Source organism: Gracilinanus agilis, chromosome 4, assembly GCF_016433145.1.
Source record: "Gracilinanus agilis isolate LMUSP501 chromosome 4, AgileGrace, whole genome shotgun sequence".
Lineage (NCBI taxonomy): Eukaryota > Metazoa > Chordata > Mammalia > Didelphimorphia > Didelphidae > Gracilinanus > Gracilinanus agilis.
In genome coordinates, this window is record NC_058133.1 from 239,846,847 (window position 1) to 239,872,823 (window position 25,977).

General features: G+C 35.3%; 1 protein-coding gene across 1 annotated transcript in view; it reads left to right on the forward strand.

Moving 5' to 3' along the window:
* DNAH9 (dynein axonemal heavy chain 9) overlaps positions 1-25,977 on the forward strand; it is an 858,849-nt gene that overhangs the window by 173,770 nt on the left and 659,102 nt on the right. Inside the window, exons 14-17 of the mRNA XM_044675179.1 lie at positions 8,633-8,874; positions 10,716-10,851; positions 20,572-20,765; positions 20,845-21,269. Of these exons, the coding sequence (XP_044531114.1) occupies positions 8,633-8,874; positions 10,716-10,851; positions 20,572-20,765; positions 20,845-21,269 (997 nt within the window). The remainder of the gene's footprint in view (positions 1-8,632; positions 8,875-10,715; positions 10,852-20,571; positions 20,766-20,844; positions 21,270-25,977) is intronic.

Consider the following 25,977-nt stretch of genomic DNA (forward strand, 5'->3'; position numbering starts at 1 on the left):
AAAGTCAAAAGATTGAAAAAATAGAAGGAAACATGAAATATCTCAATGAGAAAGTGACAGACCAAGAAAATTGGTCTAGAAGAGACAATTTGAAAATCATTGGTCTCTCCGAAAAAAAAAGAAATTAATAGAAATTTGAACTCTATACTAAAAGAAATTATTCAGCCAAATTGCCCTCATGTTCTACAACAAGAGGGCAATATAGACATTGAAAGGATCCATAGATCACCCTCTACACCAGATCCAGAAAAGACAACCCCCAGGAATATAATAGTCAAATTCAAGAGCTTCCAAATAAAAGAAAAACTCTTACAAGAAGCCAGAAAGAGATAATTCAAATATCAAGGAGCACCAATCAGGATCACACAGGATCTGGCGGCCTCCACTCTAAAAGACTGCAAGGCTTGGAATATGATATTCAGAAAGGCAAGAGAGCTGGGACTTCAACAACAGATCACCTACCCATCCAAACTAACTATATACTTCCAGGGGAAAGTATGAGCATTCTAATAAATTGAAGATTTCCAAGTATTTGCACAGAAAAGACCAGGACTAAATGGAAAGTTTGATATCCAACCAAAAAAATTAAGAGAAACATGAAAAGGTAAATAAGAAACAGAGGGGAAAAAAAGAAAACTTATAATTTTTAAATTGCCTTTTTAAGGGCCTCAGTAAGATCTAATTATCTGTATTCCTATGTGGAGAAATGCTATGTATAATTCTCTGTAGTGAACTCTATTCACTATTAATAGTATTCACTATTATAGTAATCAGAAGAATAATTCATAGGGAGAGCGTGGAATACTAAATGGTCTGAGACCTTATGGGGGGTCGGAAAAAAGGGGTGAATAGTAGGGGACACCAAGAGAAACTTGAGAGAATAAGAAAAATAGGATATTCTATTACACACAAAGAGGGCATGGGAAGGGGAGGGGAAAATACTATTATAAGAAGGAGAGGAAGAGAGCATTAAGAGATAATATTTAAACCTTACTCTCAGTATAATAAACCCTGAGAGGGAAGAGTAGCTTTATTATTCATTGGGATATAAAACTCTATCTAACACTACTGAGAAAGTCAGAAGGGATAAACCAAGGGGAGCAAGGGAGTGGGGAGGTCAAAAAAGGGAGGGGAGAAGAAGGGGGAGGAAATTCATTAGGTCTTAAAAATAAAAAGAGGGGAATAACAAGGGAGGGGGCAGAAAGGGAAGTCAATCAAGGGATTGGATAAGGAATACCAGCTCAAAGCAAACCACTGGTTTAAAAGAAAATAGTGTAAAGAGAAGGGGTGAGTCCAGGGGAGGATACAAAAAAGTCAGTGAATGCACAACTGATAATTGTAACTCTGAATGTAAATGGGATGAACTCATTCATAAAACGGAAGCAAATAGCAGAGTGGATCAGAAACCAAAATCTTACCATATGTTGTCTACAAGAAACACATATGAGGCAGGTAGACATAGACAAGTTTAAGGTTAAGAGCTTGACCAAAATCTTTTGGACATCAAATGAGAAAAAGAACGCAGGAGTGGCTATTATGATCTCTGACAAAGTCAAAGTAAAAATAGATATGATTAAAAAAGACAGGGAAGGTCATTACATCCTGATTAAAGGCAGTATAAACAATGAGGAAATAACACTGCTCAATATATATGCACCAAGTTGTATAGCTTCCAAATTCATAAGGAGAAACTGGCAGAGCTCAAGAAGAAAATAGATAGTAAAACCATACTAGTGGGAGATCTAAATATTCCTCTTTCAGATCTAGATAAATCAAACCAAAAATAAATAAGAGAGAAGTAAGAGAGGTGAATGAAGTCCTAGACAAATTAGATTTAATTGATATGTGGAGAAAAATAAATAGGGGCAAAAAGGAATACACCTTCTTTTCAGCTGCACATGGTACATTCACAAAGATTGACCATATAATGGGCCACAGAATCATTGCAAACAAATGCAAAAGAGCAGATATCATAAATGTAACCTTCTCAGATCATAATGCAATAAAAATAATAATTAGTAAAGGCACCTAGATAGGCAAATCAAAAAACAATTGGAAATTAAGCAATATGATTCTCCAAAACCAATTTGTCAAAGAAGAAATCATAGAAACAATCAACAATTTCATTGAATAGAATGATAATGATGAGACATCCTAACAAACTCTGTGGGATGCAGCCAAGGCAGTACTCAGGGGGAAATTTATATCCTTGAGTGCATATATTGACGAATTAAGGAGGGCAGAGATTAATGAATTGGGCATGCAACTCAAAAAATTAGAAAGCAAGCAAATTAAAAACCCCCAGATGAAAACTAAATTAGAAATACTAAAAATCAAGGGAGAAATTAATAAAATTGAAAGTAAAAGAACTATTGAATTAATAAATAAGACTAGAAGCTGGTATTTTGAAAAAACAGATAAAATAGACAAAGTAGTGGTCAATCTAATAAAATAAAAGGAAAGAAGAAAACCAAATTGATAGCAACAAAGATGAAAAGGGAGACCTAACCTCTAATGAAGGGGAAATTAAGGCAATCATTAAAAACTATTTTGCCCAATTATATGGCAACAAATATAACAATTTAGGAGATATGGATGAATATTTACAAAAATATAAATTGCCTAGATTAACAGCAGAAGAAATAGAATACCTAAATTATCCCATATCAGAAAAAGAAATTGAACAATCCATGAAAGAACTCCCTAAGAAAAAATCACCAGGACCTGATGGATTCACAAGTGAATTCTATCAGACATTCAAAGAGCAACTAATCCCAATACTTTTCAAATTATTTGATATGATAAGCAAAGGAGTCCTATAAAATTCCTTTTATGACACAAATATGTTACTGATTCCAAAGCCAGGTAGACCAAAAACAGAGAAAGAAAACTATAGACCAATCTCCCTAATGAACATAGATGCAAAAATCTTAAATAGAATATTAGTAAAGAGACTCCAGCAACTAATTAAGAAGATCATCCACCATGATCAGGTGGGATTTATACCAGGAATGCAAGGATGGTTCAACATTAGGAAAACCATCCACATAATTGACCATATCAACAGTCGAACAAACAAAAATCACATGATTATCTCAATAGATGCTGAAAAAGCCTTTGACAAAACACAGCGCCCATTCCTATTGAAAACACTGAAAAGTATAGGAATAGAAGGACCTTTCCTAAAAATAATAAACAGTATATACCTAAAACCATCAACAAGCATTATTTGCAATGGGGATAAATTAGAAGCCTTCCCAATAAGATCAGGAGTGAAACAAGGGTGCCCATTATCACCTCTCTTATTCAACATAGTACTAGAAACACTAGCAGTAGCAATTAGAGAAGAAAAAGAAATTGAAGGTATCAAAATAGGCGATGAGGAGACTAAGCTATCACTCTTTGCAGATGATATGATGGTCTACTTAAAAAATCCTAGAGAATCAACTAAGAAGCTTGTAGAAATAATCAACAACTTTAGCAAAGTTGCAGGATACAAAATAAATGCACATAAATCATCAGCATTTCTATATATTTCCAACACATCACAGCAACAAGAAGTAGAAAGAGAAACACAGTTTAAAATCACCCTAGAAAATATAAAATACTTGGGAATCTGTCTACCAAAACAAACATAGCAATTATACGAAAACAACTACAAAACACTTTCCAAACAAATAAAACTGGATCTCAACAATTGGAAAGCCATTAATTTTTCATGGGTAGGATGAGCTAACATAATAAAAGTGACCATTCTACCCAAATTAATATACCTATTTAGTGCCACACCTATCAAATTACCAAAAAACTTCTTTAATGAATTAGGAAAAACTATAACAAATTTCATTTGGAATAACAACAGATCAAGAATATCAAAGGAAATAATGAAAAAAAATGTGAAGGAAGGGGGCCTAGCAGTACCAGATATTAAACTATACTATAAAGCTGCAGTTATCAAAACAATATGGTACTGGCTAAGAGATAGAGAGGAGGATCAATGGAATAGACTTGGGATAAATGACATGAGCAAGACAGTGTATGATAAATCCAAAGAGCCCAACTTTTGGGACATGAATCCACTATTTGACAAAAACTGCTGGGAAATTTGGAAAACAATACTGGAGAGATTAGGTTTAGATCAACATCTTACACCCTACACCAAGATAAATTCAGAATGGGTGAATGATTTGAATATAAAGAGGGAAACCATAAATAAGTTAAGTGAACACAAAATAGTATACCTGTCAGATCTCTGGGAAAGGAAAGATTTTTAAACCAAGCAAGAGTTAGAGAAAATTACAAAATGTAAATTAAATGGTTTTGATTATATTAAGATAAAAAGCTTTCGTACAAACAAAAACAATGTAGCCAAAATCAGAAGGGAAATAATAAATTTGGAAAAAAATCTTTATAACAAAACTCTGACAGGGGTCTAATTACTCAAATATACGAGTTAAAGCAATTGTGTAAAAAATCAAGCCATTCCCCAATTGATAAATGGGCAAGAGAAATGAATAGGCAATTTTCAGATAAAGAAATCAAAACTATCAATAAGCACATGAGAAAGTGTTCCAAATCTCTAATAATTAGAAAAATGCAAATCAAAACAACTCTGAGGTATCACCTCACACCTAGCATATTCGGCTAAAATGAAAGAAGGGGAGAGTAATGAATGCTGGAGAGGATGTGGCAAAATTGGGACATTAATGCATTGCTGGTGGAGTTGTAAACTGATTCAACCATTCTGGCTGGCAATTTGGAACTATGTTCAAAGGGCTATAAAAGAATGCCTGCCCTTTGATCCAGCCATAGCTTTGTTGGGTTTGTACCCCAAAGAGATCATAAATAAACAGACTTGTACGAAAATATTTATAGCTGTGCTTTTTGTGGTGGCAAAGAACTGGAAAAGGAGAGAATGTCCTTCAATTGGGGAATGGCTGAACAAATTGTGGTATATGCTGGTGATGGAATACTATTGTGCTAAAAGGAATACTGAGCTAGAGGAGTTCCAGGTGAACTGGAAAGACCTCCAGGAACTGATGCAGAGCGAATGGAGCAGAGCCAGAAGAACACTGTACACAGAGCCTGTTATAATATGGTAAAATCGAATGCAATGGAATTCTGTACCAGCTGCAATGCAATGACACAGAACAGCTCTGAGGGATTTATGGTAAAGAATGCTACCCACATTCAGAGGAAGGACTGCAGGAGAGGAAATATATAAGAAAAACAATTGCTTGAATGCATGGGTTGAGGTGGACATGATTGGGGATGTAGACTTGAAACTACCACACCAATGCAACTATCAACAATTTGGAAATAGGTCTTGATCAATGACACATGTTAAAACCAGTGGAAATGTGCGTTGGCCATGGGTGTGGGGAGTGCAGGGGGTGAAGCGGAAAGAAGGAGCATAAATCATGTAACCATGTTAAAAACGAATATTAATAAATGTTTAAAAAAAAGTTAGAATTCAATGACCAGGGTGAGATTGGAAATATAGAAATCGAATGAGAGTATGAGAGATGGAAAGTACATGTGACAAATAAGAAACAAGTTCATGCATGCTGGAAGTCAAAGTCAGGAGGATTAGGGCAAATGGCAAGCTTTAAGCATAGAAACTGGAATGGCCTAAGACTAGAGAGGTACATTGTCAGTTAAGCAGGAAATAAGGCTTTAAATTCCTGCTGCCTTCTGCTGGGGTTTTCTGCACTTCCCCCTGGGTTCCAGATTATATCAGTATTTCTAGCCTGCTTTTTCATTCAATGCTATCAATTATATCCAATATATCATTAACTGGCAACAGATTGGATATAGATTTTCCTTCAAATGTTGCTTAATTTTTTTTGTAGGTAGATAGATAGATAGATAGATAGATAGATAGATAGTTAAACCAGACTATATGCCTCTCTGGCTTGGAATCTCACACTTTTCTCTATTCTTTTATTCATACTATCCTCTTACTTGGAATGGAGGCCTTTAAATCTTTCCAAATCAGATTCATGAAACCTCTACCCCTCCACACTTCTTTTCCTGAACCTCTACCTTCAAATCATTTCTCTTGTAGTTTTCTTGTATATCTATATTTTCCCACATTGAACATAAAGTTGCTGGAGAGCAGGGTTTATAACAAATCTATCTTTTAACTTTATAACACTTTAGCATAGTGTTATGCATGTTGAAGGAACTCAATAGGCAGTTCTTGAAAAGAATTGAATGAAAGCAATGTTTTAGGAAGAAATCCATCAGTAGTTTTTAGAACAGAGTAAAGAAAAGGAAACTATAAGGCTTTTCCTTAGTGTGAAGTGACAAGGTCCTGCATGGCAGCATTGGGAATCAAGAATACACATACACACAGACACACAGACACACACACACACACACACAGACACACACACACACACACACAAATATATATATATACAAGTGTGTGTGTGTACATAAGGATCAGTAAGCAGCATCAATACTTTACTCAAGAATTTACAGTGGTTCTCTGTTCTGATCAAATCCAAAATGCTTTCTTTCAAGGTTTTCCTTAGTCCAACCCTACCCTATTGGTCTCCATAGTCCTGGTATACATCTTTTCCTTTACTAAGGTTAGAAGTAGTACAAAGATATTGAAATGACTGGTACTGGTTTGACTGAAACATAGCATCAAGGAGAATGATCCAAGATCAGAGGGAGGACATTCAATAAAGAGCTTTAAATGTTAAACCAAGGACTTTATATTTTATCTTTGAAGCAATAAGTAGGAAGGTGATTGGTAAATACCAGTTAACTGACTAGAAAGAGTACTGCATTCAGTCAGAAAATATGGGTTCAGAATCTGATTATGCCATATGTTCCTTGTGTGACTGGGCATGTAACTTTCTTTAGGTTTCCCTTTCCTCAACAATTAAATGAGGAGGTTTGACTAAACTGGTCATGTCAGCAAAATTCCTAAGTGCAGCCTGATGTAATTGGAAAATTTTAACAAAATAAATAAAAATAAAATACAATAGAGTGTTTATTTGTGGCTTTATAAGTAAATACATAACCCTCAGGGATCTGTTTCTTTTAGAGTTGGACACTGCTGGACTAGATGACTCTAAAGACCCCTTCCATCTCTAAATCTATGATTCCATGAGGAAGCAACATCATTAGATTTGTATTTTAAGAATATCAATTTTGTAGCAAAATGAAAGGTGGTTTGTAGAGGATGAATACTATAAAGCATCAGGAACAATTAAGAAATACTATGATTGAATCCATATGAGAGATGATGAGGGCCCCAATCTAGGTAGTGTCTATGTAAATAGAAAGAAGGTGATTGAAGTTAGGATGAGACATTTTAGAAGTAAAAATAGAATAAAATAATACCAACATGGATGGTTGTGGCTTTTTCTAAACACACCAACAAATAAATCAGCTTTTAGGGAAATATTCTATTCTCTTGGGCCATAGTCTCTGAAATGTTTATTAAATTGTAACTTCATTTTGCTGCTATGGAATCTGCCTGTGGAAAAAAAAAATTAGCAATTGGCAGACCACTGGTTTGATAATTAGGGGGCCTAGATAATTTTCTACTGGATTAACTAATTCAACAAATATTTATTAACTACACACTATATGGCAGATAAACGGAAGAAGAAGAATGGCTTTAAGGAAATTATTTTACCTTCATGATTTATAAAAATTGAATTGTACTCACTCCTACTTGCCGCATAGAAAAGTTGTGTAAAACTGAATCACAACTCCTTAAGAATAAATATTATCTTAGAAAGAGTAAAGGTTCAAGAAATCTAGGAAAAGTGTGATAAAAAAGGTAGACCATATAAAGAGAACAAAGGAAAGTTGTTGGATAGCCTGAGCAATGTTCTAATACCCATAGAATGTTAAAAGACTAGAGAAGCCCTTCAATATATTTGGTGGATTCTTTGTGAAACATTTTGGTAGAACATAAAGAGCATCACAGGATATAAAAGTACAGGTGGATTTAAGATAACATCAAATGAGTGTGTGTACATATTGAATTTTATAAATTACAAGGGTTTCTCTAGTTGCTTCATGTGGCATCATTTCAGTCCAAGTGCCATTTGAAGCCTTTCCTGGATCCTCCCAGCTGCTAGTCCTTTCCTCTTCAAATGATCTTGTATTTATTTTGTATATAAGTACATATATAGCTGTTGTCTCTCCTGATAAAATGTTTCACTTTCAATTTCTTATTCCCAGGGTTTAACACAGAGTAGATGTTTAATAAATGCTAATAGAGTAATTATTAATCAATATAATTAATTTGTAAGCTCTTTAAGGGTATCAGTGACTTAGTTTTTTTCTTTTTTCCCCCCTCTTATTCATTGCACATATTTAGGACTCGGTGCCTACTTGACTGTTTAAATACCAATTGATTAACTTTTAAATGGTTATTAGTCTGGAGTCTCAGAATAAACATTCATCTCCTAATTGCCCTCTACTCATTCTTTGAGGTTTTTGAGTGGCTGGAAATGAAAAAATGTCCAATTTTAGTCCACCTCTGTAGAAAATGTCAGGAAAAAATATTACAGACACTAAACTTGTATTACCTTCATGGCAGGTAAATATCTATGTAAATCTGAGCTACTTTAATGGACTTTCTTTTTTGGGGGGAGAACAGGTATTTGGGATTATATTATGAAAATCACTACTAGTGTACATGATCTTGAGCAAAGGATTCAGAAGACAAAAGATAATGTGGATGAGATTGAGAATATCATGAAAACTTGGGAATCTCCTATTTTTAAGAGGAAAGATGGAAAAAAGGAATCTCTTATTTATCTAGAAGACCATCAAGAACAACTGGAGAAATATTATGCTTTTATCAAAGAGTGTGGCCTTAAGATCCATGCCCTTGTTCAGGTAACAACTATATTTAGACAAGCCTACAAAGAAATGGCCATGGCAATTGGTGGGGGGAGGGTAGTTGTAGTAAGAAAGTCTAGATGGGGGCAGCTAGGTGGCTCAGTGGATTGAAAGTCCTGAGTTAAAATCTGGTCTCAGATACTTACTTGCTGTGAGACCCTGGGCAAGTCACTTAACATCCACTGCCTAGCCCTTACTTTGTTCTGCCTTGGAACCAATACATAATATTGATTCTAAGATGGAAAGTAAGGCCTTATTAAAAAAATAAAAATAGAAACTCTAGAGAATGAGACCTGTGCAGCATTACACATAAAAACTTGTGTGTGTGTGTGTATTATTGTCTTTTAGTCATGTACAACTCTTTATGACCCCATTTTGAGTTTTCTTAGCAAAGATACTATAGTGGGTTTCCATTCCTTCTCCAGTTCATTTTACAAATGAGAAAATTGAGGCAAACAGTATTAAGTGACTTATCTAGGTGTATACAACTAGTAAGTATCTAAGTTTAGATTGGACTCGGGTCTTCCTGACTCCAGGCCCAGTACTCTGTCCACTACATCATCTAGCTGCCCATGTATATGTGTATCTATCTATCTATCTATCTATCTATCTATCTATCTATCTATATCTATATCTATATCTATATATATTTATGTGTGTGTATATGTAAGCAATGTATAGGAATTCAGAAATTAAATGCATCACTGAATTCTATAATTCTCATAGTCAAGCTTTATATATATTTTAAAAAGACAAAAGTCAATATATTTCAATATATTTCAAACAGTCTTCAAGTCAGTAACATGGGTCAACCTACATATGAAATAACCCAAAGAAAACTAAATGAAATGACAGTGTCAGTAACCACAGACTCCTAAAACACATTAAACTACCCCATCTCCATAAACTTCTTGATAACCTAAAACCAACTAGACAAATTAAAGAGGAGAGATATTGATATGATTTCTAAGGAACTATAAACTTATATGGAGCATTTGCCTTTGAATGGGAAGGAAATGGAATAGCAGAACATCATAATGCAACAAGTAATTTATTAATAATTAACAAGTAGTAGGGAATACCCATTAACTGTCAGGAAATCAATATAGTTTGTACCATCAAAGACTGAGGATTCCTTTTAAGTAGGCAATCTTATTCATAAAACTAAGAGAAGCAGCTATAAGTAGAAAAAGGTCCAGAAGACAATAGGCACAGACCAGAGGTTCTTCTCTGCATATGTTTCAGGCTAATAGTTAGACTGGTGTTCAAAGATAGCAAAATCATCAGGTTGAGAACAAGGAACCTATGAAAGGATAATACACTTGTTGGACCTTATAACTCTATACATGATTATTGCTACCTGTTCTGCTATAATGTTCAGAGATTAAATATGAGGAGAATATTTCAAATAGGTCCTCTAAGTGACAGAGTAGGGAGAGTGTCATGTCTAGAGTCAAGAACACTCATCTTCCTGAGTTTAAATCTAACCTTAGACACTTACTAGCTACATTACCCTGAACAAGAGACTTAACCCTATTTGCCTCAGTTTCCTCATCTATAAAATGATCTAGAGAAGGAAATGGCAAACCACTTTTTTTATGATTGGCAAAGAGCCAGTCAAACTCCAAATAGGTCCAAGAAGAGTCAGACACAATTAAAACAAATGAACAACAAATGTTCTAAATGTTCAAAAGGCCTCTTATTTCACTGGTGTGTGCATTCCCTGCAATGACACAGACCTCAAGTCATTCATGCCTGAGTAGTCAGTTTTCATGAGTACTTATAGCTTTATGTCCTGGCACATGAGCCAATATTTCCATGCTTTCTTTCCTTTCCAGGAAAACCTGAAACTCTTCCTTGCAGATCCAGTATCCAGTATATGGAAGGCATACACTGACTATCTTGATAACATGGTTCTTCATGGATTCTTCATAGCTATTGAATCTTCTCTAAATTATCTCCTGGAAAATACTGGTAAATGGCTTTGGGCTGTGTGATGATTATTGTGGAATATGAAGGCTGATGACATCTTCTAGGTCAGTGGTTCCCAAATTTTTTTGGCCTACTTCCCCCTTTCCAGAAAAAAAATATTACTTAGTGCCCACTGTCACATACTACCACCACCTCCTTACAGTTATTCACTGCCCCCAAATGCACCTGTGGCCNCATCTTCTAGGTCAGTGGTTCCCAAATTTTTTTGGCCTACTTCCCCCTTTCCAGAAAAAAAATATTACTTAGTGCCCACTGTCACATACTACCACCACCTCCTTACAGTTATTCACCGCCCCCAAATGCACCTGTGGCCATCACCTCCCCCCTGGATTGCTGCAGCACCCACTGGGGGAGGTGGCACCCATTTTGGGAATCACTGCTCTAGGTCAATGATGGGTAAACTATGGCCTGCAGGCCAGATGCAACCTCCTGAAATGTTCTATCCGGCTACTTGACATTATTCCTAATCTGAGGAATACAATAAGTAGGATACAATACAATGAAATGTTGAAAGAGATGCCTTAAGAACAGACTGACAGATGAGCATTTCCTTTCCTTTGGCCCCCTCTTTAAAAAGTTTGCCCATCACTGCTCTAGGTGGAAAAGGATAGCAAACCTGCATCCTGAAAACTAGTTTATCAAATAATGAAATTTTTTTAGAGATGTAGAACAGAGATAGAGATAGAGATTAAGTAGAGACAGAGAATCTATTGAAGGGTACTCACAAGTTCAAAGGGTCTAATTTTTATCCTAGAGATTCCACTTATAGCAAGGATGGCTACTGTAATGCAGGGTTGCAGCAGAAGCTTTTTGCTTTTGCAAATCAACTGTAGCAGCTCTGGCAGTTAGAAGTTTTAGAATGTTCACAGAAAAACAGTTGGAGCCTGATACTATAAATAGTCCTGAGGTTCCAACTGAGGGGCTTTTGCCTTTTGGCTTCTGCCTTTGCCTGTGCCTTTTGTCTTTGGGACATTTGGACTTAGCCTTATTTCTCTGGACCTCTCCCTGACCTCTCCATTTTACATCCTGCTATATTCCCTGAATTACCCCATTGGGCCCTGGGAGGAAGGGTGGGCTTGGTGGTTGGACATCGTGGTTTTAGCTTCTGTAGGCAAGTAGGACATCCTAAATCAAACCACCCCCTTATTTGGTGATATGATAATACCTTTGCTTCAGGGAGTGAAACCCTCCTGACTGGGACAGCTGGCCTCTCTCATTCTGACCCTCCTTCTCTTTGACCCTTCCCCCAGTACCAGCTTTCTCCCTAGCAGCAGGTACAAACCCTGAAACCCTCTTTCCCTTTCAATAATTTTCAATAAATCCCCTTTGTTACCTGCACAAAAGCCTCTGGTGAATCACTGTATTGAATATTAAGGCAAAGGGTGAAGAGGGAAGAAATTACTTTCCTTTTATTTCTTGGAAGAAAACTAGGCATCCATCTTGGGCAGGAAGTACCCAGCCAAGATTTCCTGCAGACATCAATTTCACTGACAGGAAGGAGCCTTTGACTCTTCCCTCAAGGGTTCTTAGAAATTAACAATAGAAAACCCTCCAGCCAGATCTAAAACATTTCTGACTGGCCCAATTCCTCTTATATAATAGAGATACCTTCTTTGCCTGAAGAACCCAGCCTATTTCCTCCCAGCACCCTCTGTCTCAAGCCTCAGTGACTAGCCTGTTTGAGCAGCCCTTCCTATACTCCCATTCATTCCCTTACCCTCCTATATACCACCTGTTTCATTCCCTTACCTCAGCTATTCCCCTCACTCCTTCTCCTATCACCATTATCCCTCCTCTTATCAACATTTTGCCTCTTTTTCCATAGCACTACATATTCAGTTCAAGGGAATCTTCATTTAATTTCAATGTATTCCTATTTCACTGCCCCATGTGACTTCAAATGCAGTCCTCCTACTATTTGCACCAGTAACTCATGTCCCACATATATTTAACAAATTAACATTAGTTAGCTTTGAATACCTCTCCTCAATACTGTCTTAGTCCTTTGAGAGAGTAGACTCCAACTTGATGCAAATTTCTACATGAACATAAGTTCATGTCCAAATAAGACGGCTTTATCATAGCTACTCTTGGACTGAGTTGTGAATGGTGTTCTGCCAGGCATTGATATTGAACTGGCTAAACTCCGAAACCTAGTATGTTCTCTATTCCCAGACCTGCTACTAGCTTGCTTGATCTTCTGAAGCTCACAAGATCATTACCATCTCCAGCATCCTTCATTTAAAAGCAAGAAGAAATGGGAAAACAAAAATAAGTAACATTGAAATCCTTCATACTCAGTTTCATGCTGGCTCCAGGTGAAAGGGACTTAGGTCTACCTAAGACACCCTCACTCAGCACTTTTTTTCCAATTTCTTCAATGACAACAAGTCTAGAAAGAGCCCACAACAAGAAAATGAGGTCTAGCTGTTCTGTGCCTTTTTTCAGAATATACCAATAATTTATACATAGTCAACCAAAAAATATTCACCATGTGGTTAACAGATCAAAACCAGTAGTAGAATGCATACTCTATATTTTTATATGACCCTAATTGACCTCATCAAATCTTTTAGAAACAAGTTCCCTAGCTTCTTCCACATAGTTGAGGAGATAAAGGGAGGGATAAAAAAAAGAGAGGAACTCAGTGGTAGGAAGGTATATCAGTGATAACAACTCCTTTGGTGAAAGAGAAAGATTCTGTAAAAGGAGATAGGAACCTTATGATGGGTATGATTTTCAAGGATTTGGTACCTAGAGCAACCATTGAGAAGAAGAGCAAACAGAACTTCTAGAGAAGAGTAGGATTACAAGGACCCATGGAGGAGATTCCAAGGCAAATGGGGAAAACTGACTATATGAAGGACAAAGGTTAATAATGAACTGTACAATCAAGTAGAGATGTAAGAAATTTCTAAGGAGGCAATATCCTTTCTACCACCTCTAGGAAATAGTATTTCTAAAAGTAAAGCATAACAGGAAAAGAATACAGGGGTCAGTATCTACAAGATAATAACATAGAAAATGTTTTGAAAAAAAACCCAAAGTAGGTCCATTAGAAGCTGTAAATCCTATGAGGAATACAAAAGCTAAAGAATGAAATCAGTATAAGACCACAAATCCAAGAATAAAAAGAAAAGACAGAAAGGGAAAATAAGTAGTAAAGAGAATTAGAGAAAGAAATCTTTTTTTAAAAAAACATGGAAAATTAAATAAAAACTAAAGAAAACAAATTGAAAGGAAGGAAAGGAAGATTCAGTTAACTGAGAAAAGGGAAATAATGAAATTATTGTGTAAATAGAAGAACTTTAAAGGAATAAATTAGTCAAACTCCAAACCAAGGGAAAAGAATATCAAAAAGAAGTGGGCTAACTTGTGATAAAGAGAAGAGAGCTTTAATGTAGATTAACTTAAAATAACTGGCATTTAAATTAGATTTCTATTTGCTTCTAATATTTTTTTCTAAATTAGGATTTCCCCACTGTTTGTTCTTTTCAGTTAGCATCAGATAAGAAAACAAAACTCCAGAAGATGTTGCTTATAAGAAATACTTCTACAAAAGACATAAACTGAAGAAAAATTAAGTGCTGAAACAAAATTTATATGGATAGAGTGAATCCAAAAAAAACATATGTTATAATTATGCAGAAATATGAATCAGAAACAAAGATTCAAAACATTAAAAAAGGATAAACAAGGAAACTGCATTATGCTGAAATAAATCATGCTCAAAGCAACCAATATCAATATTAAACTTAAATGCTACAAATGCATTAGCATCCAGGTTCATTAAGGAAAAACTAACTACATTTCAAGAAGATATAGATAATTATACAATAGTGGCAGGACATTTTAATGTTTCTCAATTAAAATAAGCAAAAGGGAAAATATAAAACTAATCAAATTGCTAAGGTAACTAACACTGAAAGACTTTGACAATCTTCTAAACGATTATCTCTAAAAAAAACATAAATATTTTTAGTGCAACAAGGTGGTTCAGTGGATTGAGAGCCAGGTCTAGAGATGGGAGGTCCTGGGTTCAAATCTGACCTTAGATACTTCCTAACTGTGTGACCCTGGCAAGAACTTAATTCCCATTGCCTAGCCTTGGAACCAATATACAGTACTGATTTTAAGAGGAAATGTAAAGTGTCAAAAAAAAAAAAAAAGAATATTAGTATTTTAGAGTGCTACTTGGAACTTCTACAAAAAACTGACAATGTATTAGGAAACAGATATTGCAAACAAATGTAATAAGTCAGAAATAATAAACATATCCTTTATAGACCACACTACAATTTAAAAATAGTCATCAATTTAGGGAACACAAACAAATGATACAAACCCAAATGGAGACTTAACAATGAAATACTAAATAGCAAGTGGGTCAAAGAATAAATTACAGAAAGAATTTATAATTAGTTATGTGAAAGAAATTGATAACAATTAAACAACAGGCCAAAATTTCTTGCATACTGCTAAAATAATCTTTAGGGGAAAAACCATACCAAAACAAACATAAATTAACAAAATAAAATAGGACAGTATTGACTAAATAAATATACATTTAAAAATTCCAAACCCAATAAATAGACAAACCTAAAATAAGCACAAAAAAAGTTTAAAAATTATAGGTGAAATAAACTGAAAACAAAAAAGCTATAGAAATGATAAGTAAAACCAAAAGCTGATTACTTGAAAAGATCAATAAAATTTATTAACTTTGAGCCAATATGATTTAAAAGAAGAGGGCAGAAAATTAAATCAACAAAATGACAAATGAACAAGATGATATAACAACAAAACTCAAAGAGATAAAATGAATTATCAGAATCTTCCACACATTATTTTATATTAGCAAAACTGAGAGCACAAAAGAATTAGGGGGATACTCTAGAATATATACCTATATAGATATATGCCTCATCCTTGTCTCCCTCCAAAGAGAATGACACTCTGAGGACCCTCTTTTGGATCTTCCATGGGTCAACCAGGTCCCAAGCCCCTCCATGGGACATGAGGACCTCCTCAATTAATGCCCCTTCATGGATACAGCAGTCTCCCTCAACCTCTACCCTTTGGTTACTGAAGAGGACTCCTTTCTCCACTTCAACCCTCTTCCTACCCTGAGTACCTCCTCATGGTCCACTGCAGGACCCTCTTCCTCAATAGGGCCAAATTTCTCTACAATCTACTGCACTCCTCTGAGACTCTCCCCATCTTCTGGACCAACCATAGGAACTGTTGCTCCTTGAGCCTGAGCCACCCTTTTCTTCCTCAAATTTACTTTTTTTTCCCAGTGTGATCCCCCCCACCCCCGCCACTGGAATGTTTTTTTCTATGTTGGGCTCCACTTTTTCCAGAATTCTGACAGTGAATAACACTGGGTTCCTTGTTAAAAACAACAACAACAACAACAACATAGAGATAGATAGATAGATGTAGAGATAGATATAGAGATAGATTTACCAAACTAAGAAAAGAAATGAAATGGTGATCTTAATCCTATCTTAGGTGAAAAAAAAATGCAACTAATAGTTTAGGAACCTACTAAAGAAAAAAATTTATGGTGCTGATGGATTCACAGGAGAATTATTTGTTGTTATTCAATTGTTTTCAGTTACATCTTATTCTTCGTGATCTCATTTGGAGTTTTCTTGTCAAAGATACTAGAGTGGTTTGCCATTTCCTTCTATAACTCATTTTATGGATAAGGAAACTGAGGCAAACAGGATAAAGGGACTTGCCCACAGTCATACTGCTAGTTAATGTCTGAGGACCAATTTGACCTAAATTGCACGAGTCTTCCAGATCCCATGGCTAGTACTCTATCTCTTATGCCTTGTAGCTTGTGCCAGGAGAATTATATCTGATGTTATAACTTTTAAAAAACAATTAATACTAATACTACCTAAATTATTCTCATATTGAGAAAGCATTCTACCAAATTCATTTTACAAGATGAATATAATCCTAACTTCAACTATCAAATGATAAAATATTGCAGAATTATAGAAGAGTTTTGTGAACAAACTTATTTGATTTTGAATTAATATTCATAAATTTTGAACAAAATCCTATTGAGCAGGATATAGTAACATTCAAGAAGTTATTCATCAAGATCAAGTTTACCAGTGATGCAAAATGGTCCAACATTAAAATAATTTACTTAATTGTATCTAAAACCAGAAACATAATTATCCTTTTTTCTTTAATAATTTTTCCCTCAATTCCATGAGAAAACAATTTTAACCTTCATTTTTAAAAATTTGAGCGGAATTCTCATCTTCCTTCTCCCCTTGCCTTCCCCCCACCCTGAGAGAACAAGAAATTTAATACGGATTTTACATGTGTTATAGCACAAACAAGATATATTCCAGTTGGCTGGGAATGGCTAAACAAATTGTGATATGTATTGAGCATTATTGAGCATGTGGTACGTACAAGGAAGCATGGAAAGTACATGAAGTAATGTAGGATGAATCAAGCAGAATCAAGAAAACTATATAATAGTAACATGAAAATAAAATGGGTTTTTAACAATGATACATGTATAACTCAGTGGAACTGCTTGTCAGCTTTGGGAGGAGGGACGTAAGAATGGGGAGTGCGGATCATGAATTGTGTAACCATGGAAGAATATTCCAAATTAAAAAAAAATTTAATTAAAAAATGTGGTGGCAAGAGAGTAATAACTTCCAGATGTCAGAACAACCTATATAAAGATATAGACATGAGAAATGAATATTGTATAAGAGGAATAGCAAGTAGTAAGACTAGATTGTGAAGGACTTTAAAATCCAAGGTGAAAATTTGGGATAGAGGCAATCGAGAACCACTTAAGCTAAAGAACAGTGACTCAAGTGAAGAGAATAAGGACAAAGAGATGGAGACTCAGACCCAGACATGAATGAATGGACAATAGTCATAGGGTGGAGGGTAAAGCAGAAGCCAATATGATTTTGATATTGTCTCTTTTGAAGAAGGGGATCCTTCACTCCTCTAAATTGAAGCTAAAGTTAGCACATGGGCAGAATTATATATCATTCTATTATATAATTCCCATGTTATTAAACATTATATACTCCCTACATATAATTATTATGTAATTATTGGGATGAGTCTTTATATCTAATGTGAAGAAAAAAAAAGAGAAGGAACTATATACTTCCTGACAAAAGGAAAATTAGAATTAATACTATATATTCCAGGTCAAATGTAATACCTTATGCAATTATAGTAAATGTAATTAATTGCTCCTCAACTTGTCTCTTTCTGCCTCTTTGATCTTGCTTATTCTATTCCCATCTCTCAACATTTTCTTCCCTTCATCTGTTTAAATTGCAACTATTTTTTGAGGCCTATTGTAATTGTTACCTCCTTCAGGGAAGCCCTTCTCTGATCACAACAGGCAGAAAGGAATTCTCCTTCCTCTAAACTCATATAGCACTTTTTTTGTACATAATTGTGACATTTAAAAGATATTGTCTTACTTTGTAGTTATTCGTGCATTATCAGGGACTGTGTGCTAAATATCTCTGTATCCCCTATAGGCCTGGCTTTATTTCTGCATTCAAAAATTATTTATTAGTGAATGAATAGTTGATTGATAACTTAAGTTTCTATGTTAAGATATTTAAGGTATTCTTGAATGACTATATTTCTTTAAATCTTAATGGCATTTCTTTTTTAAGTTTATAAAATAAGATAATAATTAGAAATTGAATAATAATTTAAACTGGTTAAATAGAAAATGGGCCACTGAAATGTACATTTGCAATTCCCTAAGGCTGCATATTGGTTTATAAAATTATATATTAATATTATATTACATTTTTAATTATTACTATTTCCCAAATACATTTTAATCTAGTTTATACTGCACTAAGGACTTTATCTCATGTTTGACATCTCTGACTTAAACTATTTTAATTGCATTATTTTTATGGAAAAAAACCAAGACTAGTCAGATTATGTCTTATTTTGGTTATTCTTAGTTTTCAACACCTGATAAGATTCTGCTTTGGACCTACAAAGCAATTTCACAAGTTGATTTTTTTTTTAACCCCTGTACTTCGGTGTATTGTCTCATAGGTGGAAGATTGGTAAGGGTGGACAATGGGGGTCAAGTGACTTGCCCAGGGTCACACAGCTGGGAAGTGGCTGAGGCCGGGTTTGAACCTAGGACCTCCTGTCTCTAGGCCTGACTCTCACTCCACTGAGCTACCCAGCTGCCCCCTCACAAGTTGATTTTTAGAAAATTCTTAAAGATAATTTTGTCTAAACTCTCATCTTCTAGATGAGTAAATTGACTCCAGATAGGTTGTGACTTGTCCAAGGTAATGTAGCTAGTTAATGGCAGAGTTAGAAAGAGGACTTGGGCCTCCTGATATCCAATCTACTACACTCTTTGATCCAGCCATAGCATTGCTGGGTTTGTACCCCAAAGAGATCATAAATAAACAGACTTGTACAAAAATATTTATAGCCATGCTTTTTGTGGTGGCAAAAAACTGGAAAAGGAGGGTATGCCCTTCAATTGGGGAATGGCTGAACAAGTTGTGGTATATGCTGGTGATGGAGTACTATTGTGCTCAAAGGAATAATAAACTGGAGGAATTCCATGTGAACTGGAAAGACCTCCACAAATTGATGCAGAGTGAAAGGAGCAGAGCCAAAAGAACATTGTACACAGAGACTGATACTGTGGTAAAATCAAATATAATGGACTTCTGTACTGGCAGCAATGCAATGACCCAGGACAATTCTGAGGGATTTATGGAAAAGAATGCTATCCACATTCAGAGGAAGAACTGCAGGAGTGGAAACACAGAAGTAAAACAACCGCTTGTACACATGGCTTGATGAGGACATGGTTGGGGATGTAGACACTAAATGACCACACCAATGCAACTATCAATAATATGTAAATAAGTCATGACTGTTCACACATGTTAAAATCAGTGGAAATGTGTGTTGGATATTGGGGAAGGGGAGTGAAGGGGAAAGTAAAAACAGGAATCATGTAACCATGAAAAATTTTTCTAAAAAAATAGAATATTTAAATCTGAAAAAAAAAGTTTCCATTAATTTCGTCTTCTAAAATTAAACCTTGATAGTCCATAAGATCTCATCCACAATTATTAATGTTTTACAACTAATACATTTATGTTTACCAGGGGGTAGGAATAGCTTATATTTTACACAATAATAATAATAATCAGCTGCTCTTTTTTTTTTTTTTTTTTTTTTTTTTGGTGATTTAGGATCTCTCTTGCTGTTATCTTCTCTCTTGGTTTTTATCTGCATTGCTACACTGTGGAACCTACATGGCACCATTACTTTATTGATACTCATGAAGTTTCTGGCTTGATTCTGGAAATTGTTGATATTAACCAGCTGTGGACTCACTTTATCCCAGCTACAAACTCACCTTTACTACACAGCCATCTTACTAAGAAATTCCTTTCTATTGATAAGTTTTCTCTCTCCCAGCAAATCCTGTTCATGGCTCTGTATTTATATATGGCTTATGATTCTTCTTCATTCATGGGAGGAATAAAGGGAAACCCTTTGGAATTGTACATCATCTCTTTGAATATATATTACAATACTATTTTAATATATCCTTTATTAGCTTTTGAATTATATTATATTTTTCCTTTTTTATTCATTCACCTTGGTTCCTTTTGCTTTTTTCAGATTCTAAGGCCAGACTTCCTCCCTTTTTTGAAGTGCAACTGGATCTAGTTATACCAGAACTAATCTTTTATCCCTCTCTGGACCCTTTTGTTAATGGTGGTTTTCATAGCATTGTGGAGGGACTTATCAATGACATTTTCAAAATATCTTCTATGGTCCCACGACTTGCACAGAAAAGTTCCCCTCATTATCAGGTACTGACTGAAACTATCATTTCACCTTCTATATTTGAAGTAATATTCCAAGTGTATTCATAATTTCATCTCTTTATAGGCTGACATGGAGGATACAGAAGATCTGTCAAACCTCAGGAACATATTAATGGAGAGAGTCAAGGGTATGATGACCATCTGCTGTAACTATCGGAGCTCCTTTGACCATTACTCTTTCCTTTACATGGATGACCGAAAGGAATTTATGCGACAATTTCTTTTATATGGACATATGCTCACTCCAGAGGAGTTAGAAGCCTATGGAGAAGATGGTATCCCTGAAAATCCTCCCACTCTTCAGCAATTTAAATTACAAATAGATTCCTATGAAAAGATTTATGAAGAGGTGAACCAGCTAGAGCCTTTCAGGATTTTTGACAACTGGATGAAAATTAATATTCGTCCATTTAAGATATCTCTACTAAATGTAATTAAGAGATGGAGTTTCATGCTTAAACAGTATCTCATTGATCATGTCACCCACAGGTAATGCTGTCTTTATCTTTTTTCTTTGTCCTTTTTTCCCATTTTTTCTTTGTCTGTGGCTCCTGAAAACCTAAATGTTTAAAAATAGACAGGTATTTGAAAAGACTTCTCTAAAATACATCACATTTATAGTCACACACCTGATTAAAAAGAACAGAGAATAGGCCTGTGTTTGAATGTTGATTTCAGAAAGCATTTGGTTCAGAAAGCAAAATTTGGCCTTCAAATCTTGAATAGCAGAGAGAATCAGATTACATAACACTCCTGGATAAATGCAACAATAATGATAATTATTCAGTGAATCATTTTTTAATATTCAGTGAAACAAAAAACCTATAATTGTATTTTCAACCATTTTTATGGAACAGATGATATATTTTGCAAAGTCTACAAAGAAGAGAGATGAAGTCTTTCTAAATGATCTTATTTATAAATCTTATTTGGTGATCATACATTAAGCCTCAAAATATTACAGGGCTTCCTCACTGATATCCCCAACTACTCAAAAAAGATTGGCCAAAAATACATACAAGGAATTTTTAGTCAAAAAGCATTTTTTATGCACTGAGTATGTGCAAGGCACTAGGAAAAGTTCTAAAATAATACAAAGAAAGGCAAAATAACAAAGCAAAATTAATAGTTCCTCCCTTCAAGGAGCATATATCCTAGAGGAAGACAGCATATAAATAGCTAGAGTTATAATAAATGATACTACTCTACTAGATGTATGTAGATGAAGTATAGAGAGAGGATGAGACCTCTCTCCTTTATAACAGTTGCCCAGGCAAGATCCTTTAGGTCAATGGATGATATCCCTTCAGGACCCACCTGGGGTTAATTGATATTATTTAAAGGGCTCTTTAGCTTGGTAAAGTTGGTATCTGACTGTGTCTCTCCCTTTCCAAAGAAGCTTTGAATAACCACTTCAGGAAGGTACTTTAAACTTTGATTGTATTTAACAAAAGGATAATGGGATTGGATAGAGGTATTGGGAGACCCTAATTAAATGATAATGATGAATCTCTAAACTGCAGGAAAGTAAAGGAATTAGGATGATTAGCTTCTCTCTGGCACAGCCTGGCCACAGCCACACCAGAGTAGGCAAACTGCTGTATAATCCTTCAGCTTCTTCTTCACTAGATGATATGCTTAACCAGTTTGAGATATCCATCCCTTTCCACCCTCTTCTTCTTCTCCTGCCCACTTCCCGGATCCCTCCCAGGCCCCGGGAAACCTAGATAACTAAGATGATTGAATTCCTAATTTCTAGGGGCAGTAGAATCAGAGATGATGGTCTGGGTACAGGTTGTTGATGTTACCGGAACAAACAGGAGGATCTTGCAAAGTTGAGTCTGCAAGTCTCAATCCCATAAAAGACCAGGATCCACTGATCTCATGTCTCAGGGAAAGAAAGGAACCCCTGCCAGGGCTGCCAGGGTGGTTTTATACCCCCTGGGCCAACTGCCCTCTCCTGTGTCCACACACCTCTCTGGGAACATTCCAACATCCAGTGGATCCACCTGTCAATCACAGTGTGAATTCCTGCCTCCCAGAGATTCAATATAACACTAGGTATACCCAAGATATGACTAGAATAGATGGAGGTTTTGCTATTGAAATTTTGAGGTCTCTGAACTAAATTTCCTGTGAGCCCATTGGCATCCTATGGACATTTTGGGGTCTTTGAACTACATTTCCCATGAGCTCACTGGCTTCCTGTCTTGCATAATGATGTAGACAATTACGTAATGATGTTTACAAGATAAATTCAAATGCCAGGACTAGCACTTCCTCTTTGTCCTTCTGAAGCAGCATGGTGGCAGTAGGTAATGGTGGGTCATTCAAATAGCCTAAGCTAGCATGGCATGTGGCTTCATTTTTCTAATGGCTACCAATAAATCTTTTAAAACCATATATATATATTTTAAATCTGTCCTTTTATATTCATTTTATTTTTTACAAGGTAATATGAAAGGGGAAGGTTAGCATCTCAGAGCCTCCTGTAGAAGGCAGGATTTGAGCTAAGTGAGAGGTCACTAATAATTTTGGAGAGAGCAGATTAAGTTGAATAATGAAGTCAGAAGTCAGATTGCAGAGATTTGGAAGAGAGGAGAAGAGGAAGCAAAGGCACAGAATATAAACAGTTTTATAAAATTTACTTGAGAGAATATAAGACTATAGCTATGATAGTAGGATCAAGTGGGATTTTTCTAAGGATGAGGGAGACAAAAATATTAGCAAGAAAAAAGGCAGTAAAAGGTAGAGAATTGAAGATAAGATAGTGTATAGGAAAGAATTGGGAAGGGATGAGATCAAGGGTACATATATAGAGGTACAGTGATCCTTCACCTATCATGGGAGTTACATTCCAGAGACCCCCACTATAGGTGAAAATCCATGAAGTAGCAGCATTATATTTATTTTATTATTTATATATATTTTAAGGCTTTATAAACCCTTCCCACTCTCCTATTCAACACTCAGGATACAGAACACAGTGCTGTGGTTGGTCACCTTTAATTCCATCAGCCAATAGTGTGCTGTGATAAATATAACTCCTTGATAAAGAATTAGATTTTTTTTTAAAAACCCTTGTACTTCGGTGTATTGTCTCATAGGTGGAAGATTGGTAAGGGTGGGCAATGGGGGTCAAGTGACTTGCCCAGGGTCACACAACTGGGAAGTGGCTGAGGCCAGGTTTGAACCAAGGACCTCCTGTCTCTAGGCCTGACTCTCACTCCACTGAGCTACCCAGCTGCCCAAGAATTAGATTTTTTAAAAACCCTATACAGTGAAGCTGCCATAGGTGAACTGTGATATATCAAGAGACGATTGTATTTTCCTTGGCCAAAAAAAACATTTTTTTTATTTAAAAAAAAAACAAAACACTTCCTCATCTGAGACCAAAGGGGGAAAAAAGAGATAATGGAGAAAGATTATGAATAATGAGAAATAAAGAAAAGGGAAGTTCCAATGTCTTCTCTTTTTTCTTAATCCAGACTGATATTACATTCAGTTAATTGAATTAGTACATCATTATGTTATATCTTTGACATATGGCCCTCCATGTAGTGAGTTAGGCCCAGAACTGAGTATGAAGAGAATAGATTGATTCGATCATTTTTGGGAAATTACATTATACTTTCAACAATCTCAAACTGATACTTGGTATAGAGAATCATCTTTTTTTTAAAAGAAGAGTCTTTTTTTAAAAAAAAATTATTTATTTAAACACCTTTCTATGTTTACATGATTCATTTTCTTTCCTTTCCCGCTTCTGGAGCCAATAAGCAATACCATCAGGTTATACAAATATTATCACTTGATTTCCATGTTACTCATTTTTGAAAAAGAGCATTCTTTTAAAACCGAAGCTCCAAATCATGTACCCATATAAACAAGTGCTAAAGTCATATTTATTTCTGCTGCATTTCTACTTCCACAATTCATTCTCTTGATGTGGATAGCATTCTTTCTTATAAGTCCCACAGGATTGTTCTGGACCATTGCAACTCTACTAGCAGCACAGTCCAATGTTTTGCTTTCTGTGTACACTGTTCTCTTGGTTCTGCTCATTTCATTTTGCATCAGTTCATGGAAGTTCTTCCAGTTCATATAGAAATCCTCCAGTTCATCATTCCTCCATCATATACCAAATTTCATTCAGCCATTCCCCAATCAAGGGACAGCCCTTTATTTTCCAATTTTTTGCAACCACAAAGAGTGGTGTTTTATACAACCATTTTTTATTATCTCTTTGGGGTACAAACCTAGTAGTGGTATTGCTGGATCAAAGGGACTGCATTCTTTTACAGTCTTTTGGGCATAATTCCAAATTGCCTTGCAGAATCGTGGGATTAATTCACAACTCCACCATTAGTGTCCCAATTTTGCCACATCTCCTCCAACATTTATACTTTTCTTTACTGTCATATTGGCCAATCTGCTAGGTGTGAGGTGGTAACTCAGAGTTGTTTTGATTTGCATTTCTCTAATTATTAGAGATTTAGAACACTTTCTCATGTGCTTATTGATAGTTTTGATTTCTTTATCTGAAAATTGCCTATTCATGTCTCTTGCCCATTTATCAATTAGGGAATGGCTTGATTTTTTTATACAATTGGTTTGTTTATTTGAGTAATTAGACCCCTGTCAGAGATTTTGTTATAAAGATTTTTTCCCAATTTGTTGTTTCCCTTCTGATTTTGGCTACATTGTTTTTGTTTGAACAAAAGCTTTTTAGTTTGATATAATCAAAATAATTTATTTTATATTTTGTAATTTTCTCTAACTCTTGCTTGGTTTTAAAATCTTTCCTTTCCCAGAGATCTGACAAGTAAATTATTCTGTGTTCACTTAACTTATTTATAGTTTCCCTCTTTATATTCAAATCATTCACCCATTCTGAATCTAAACCTATTCACTACCATATTGTATTCCAAATTTCCCAGCAGTTTTTGTCAAATAGTGGATTTTTGTCCCAAAAGTTGGGCTCTTTGGATTTATCATACATTGTCTTGCTGATGTCACTTACCCCAAGTCTATTCCACTGATCCTCCCTTCTTTCTCTTAGCCTGTATCATATCGTTTTGATGACCGCTGCTTTATAGTACAGTTTAATATCTGGTACTGCTAGGCCCCCTTCCTTCACATTTTTTTATTATTTCCCTTGATATTCTTGATCTTTTGTTATTCCAGATGAACTTTG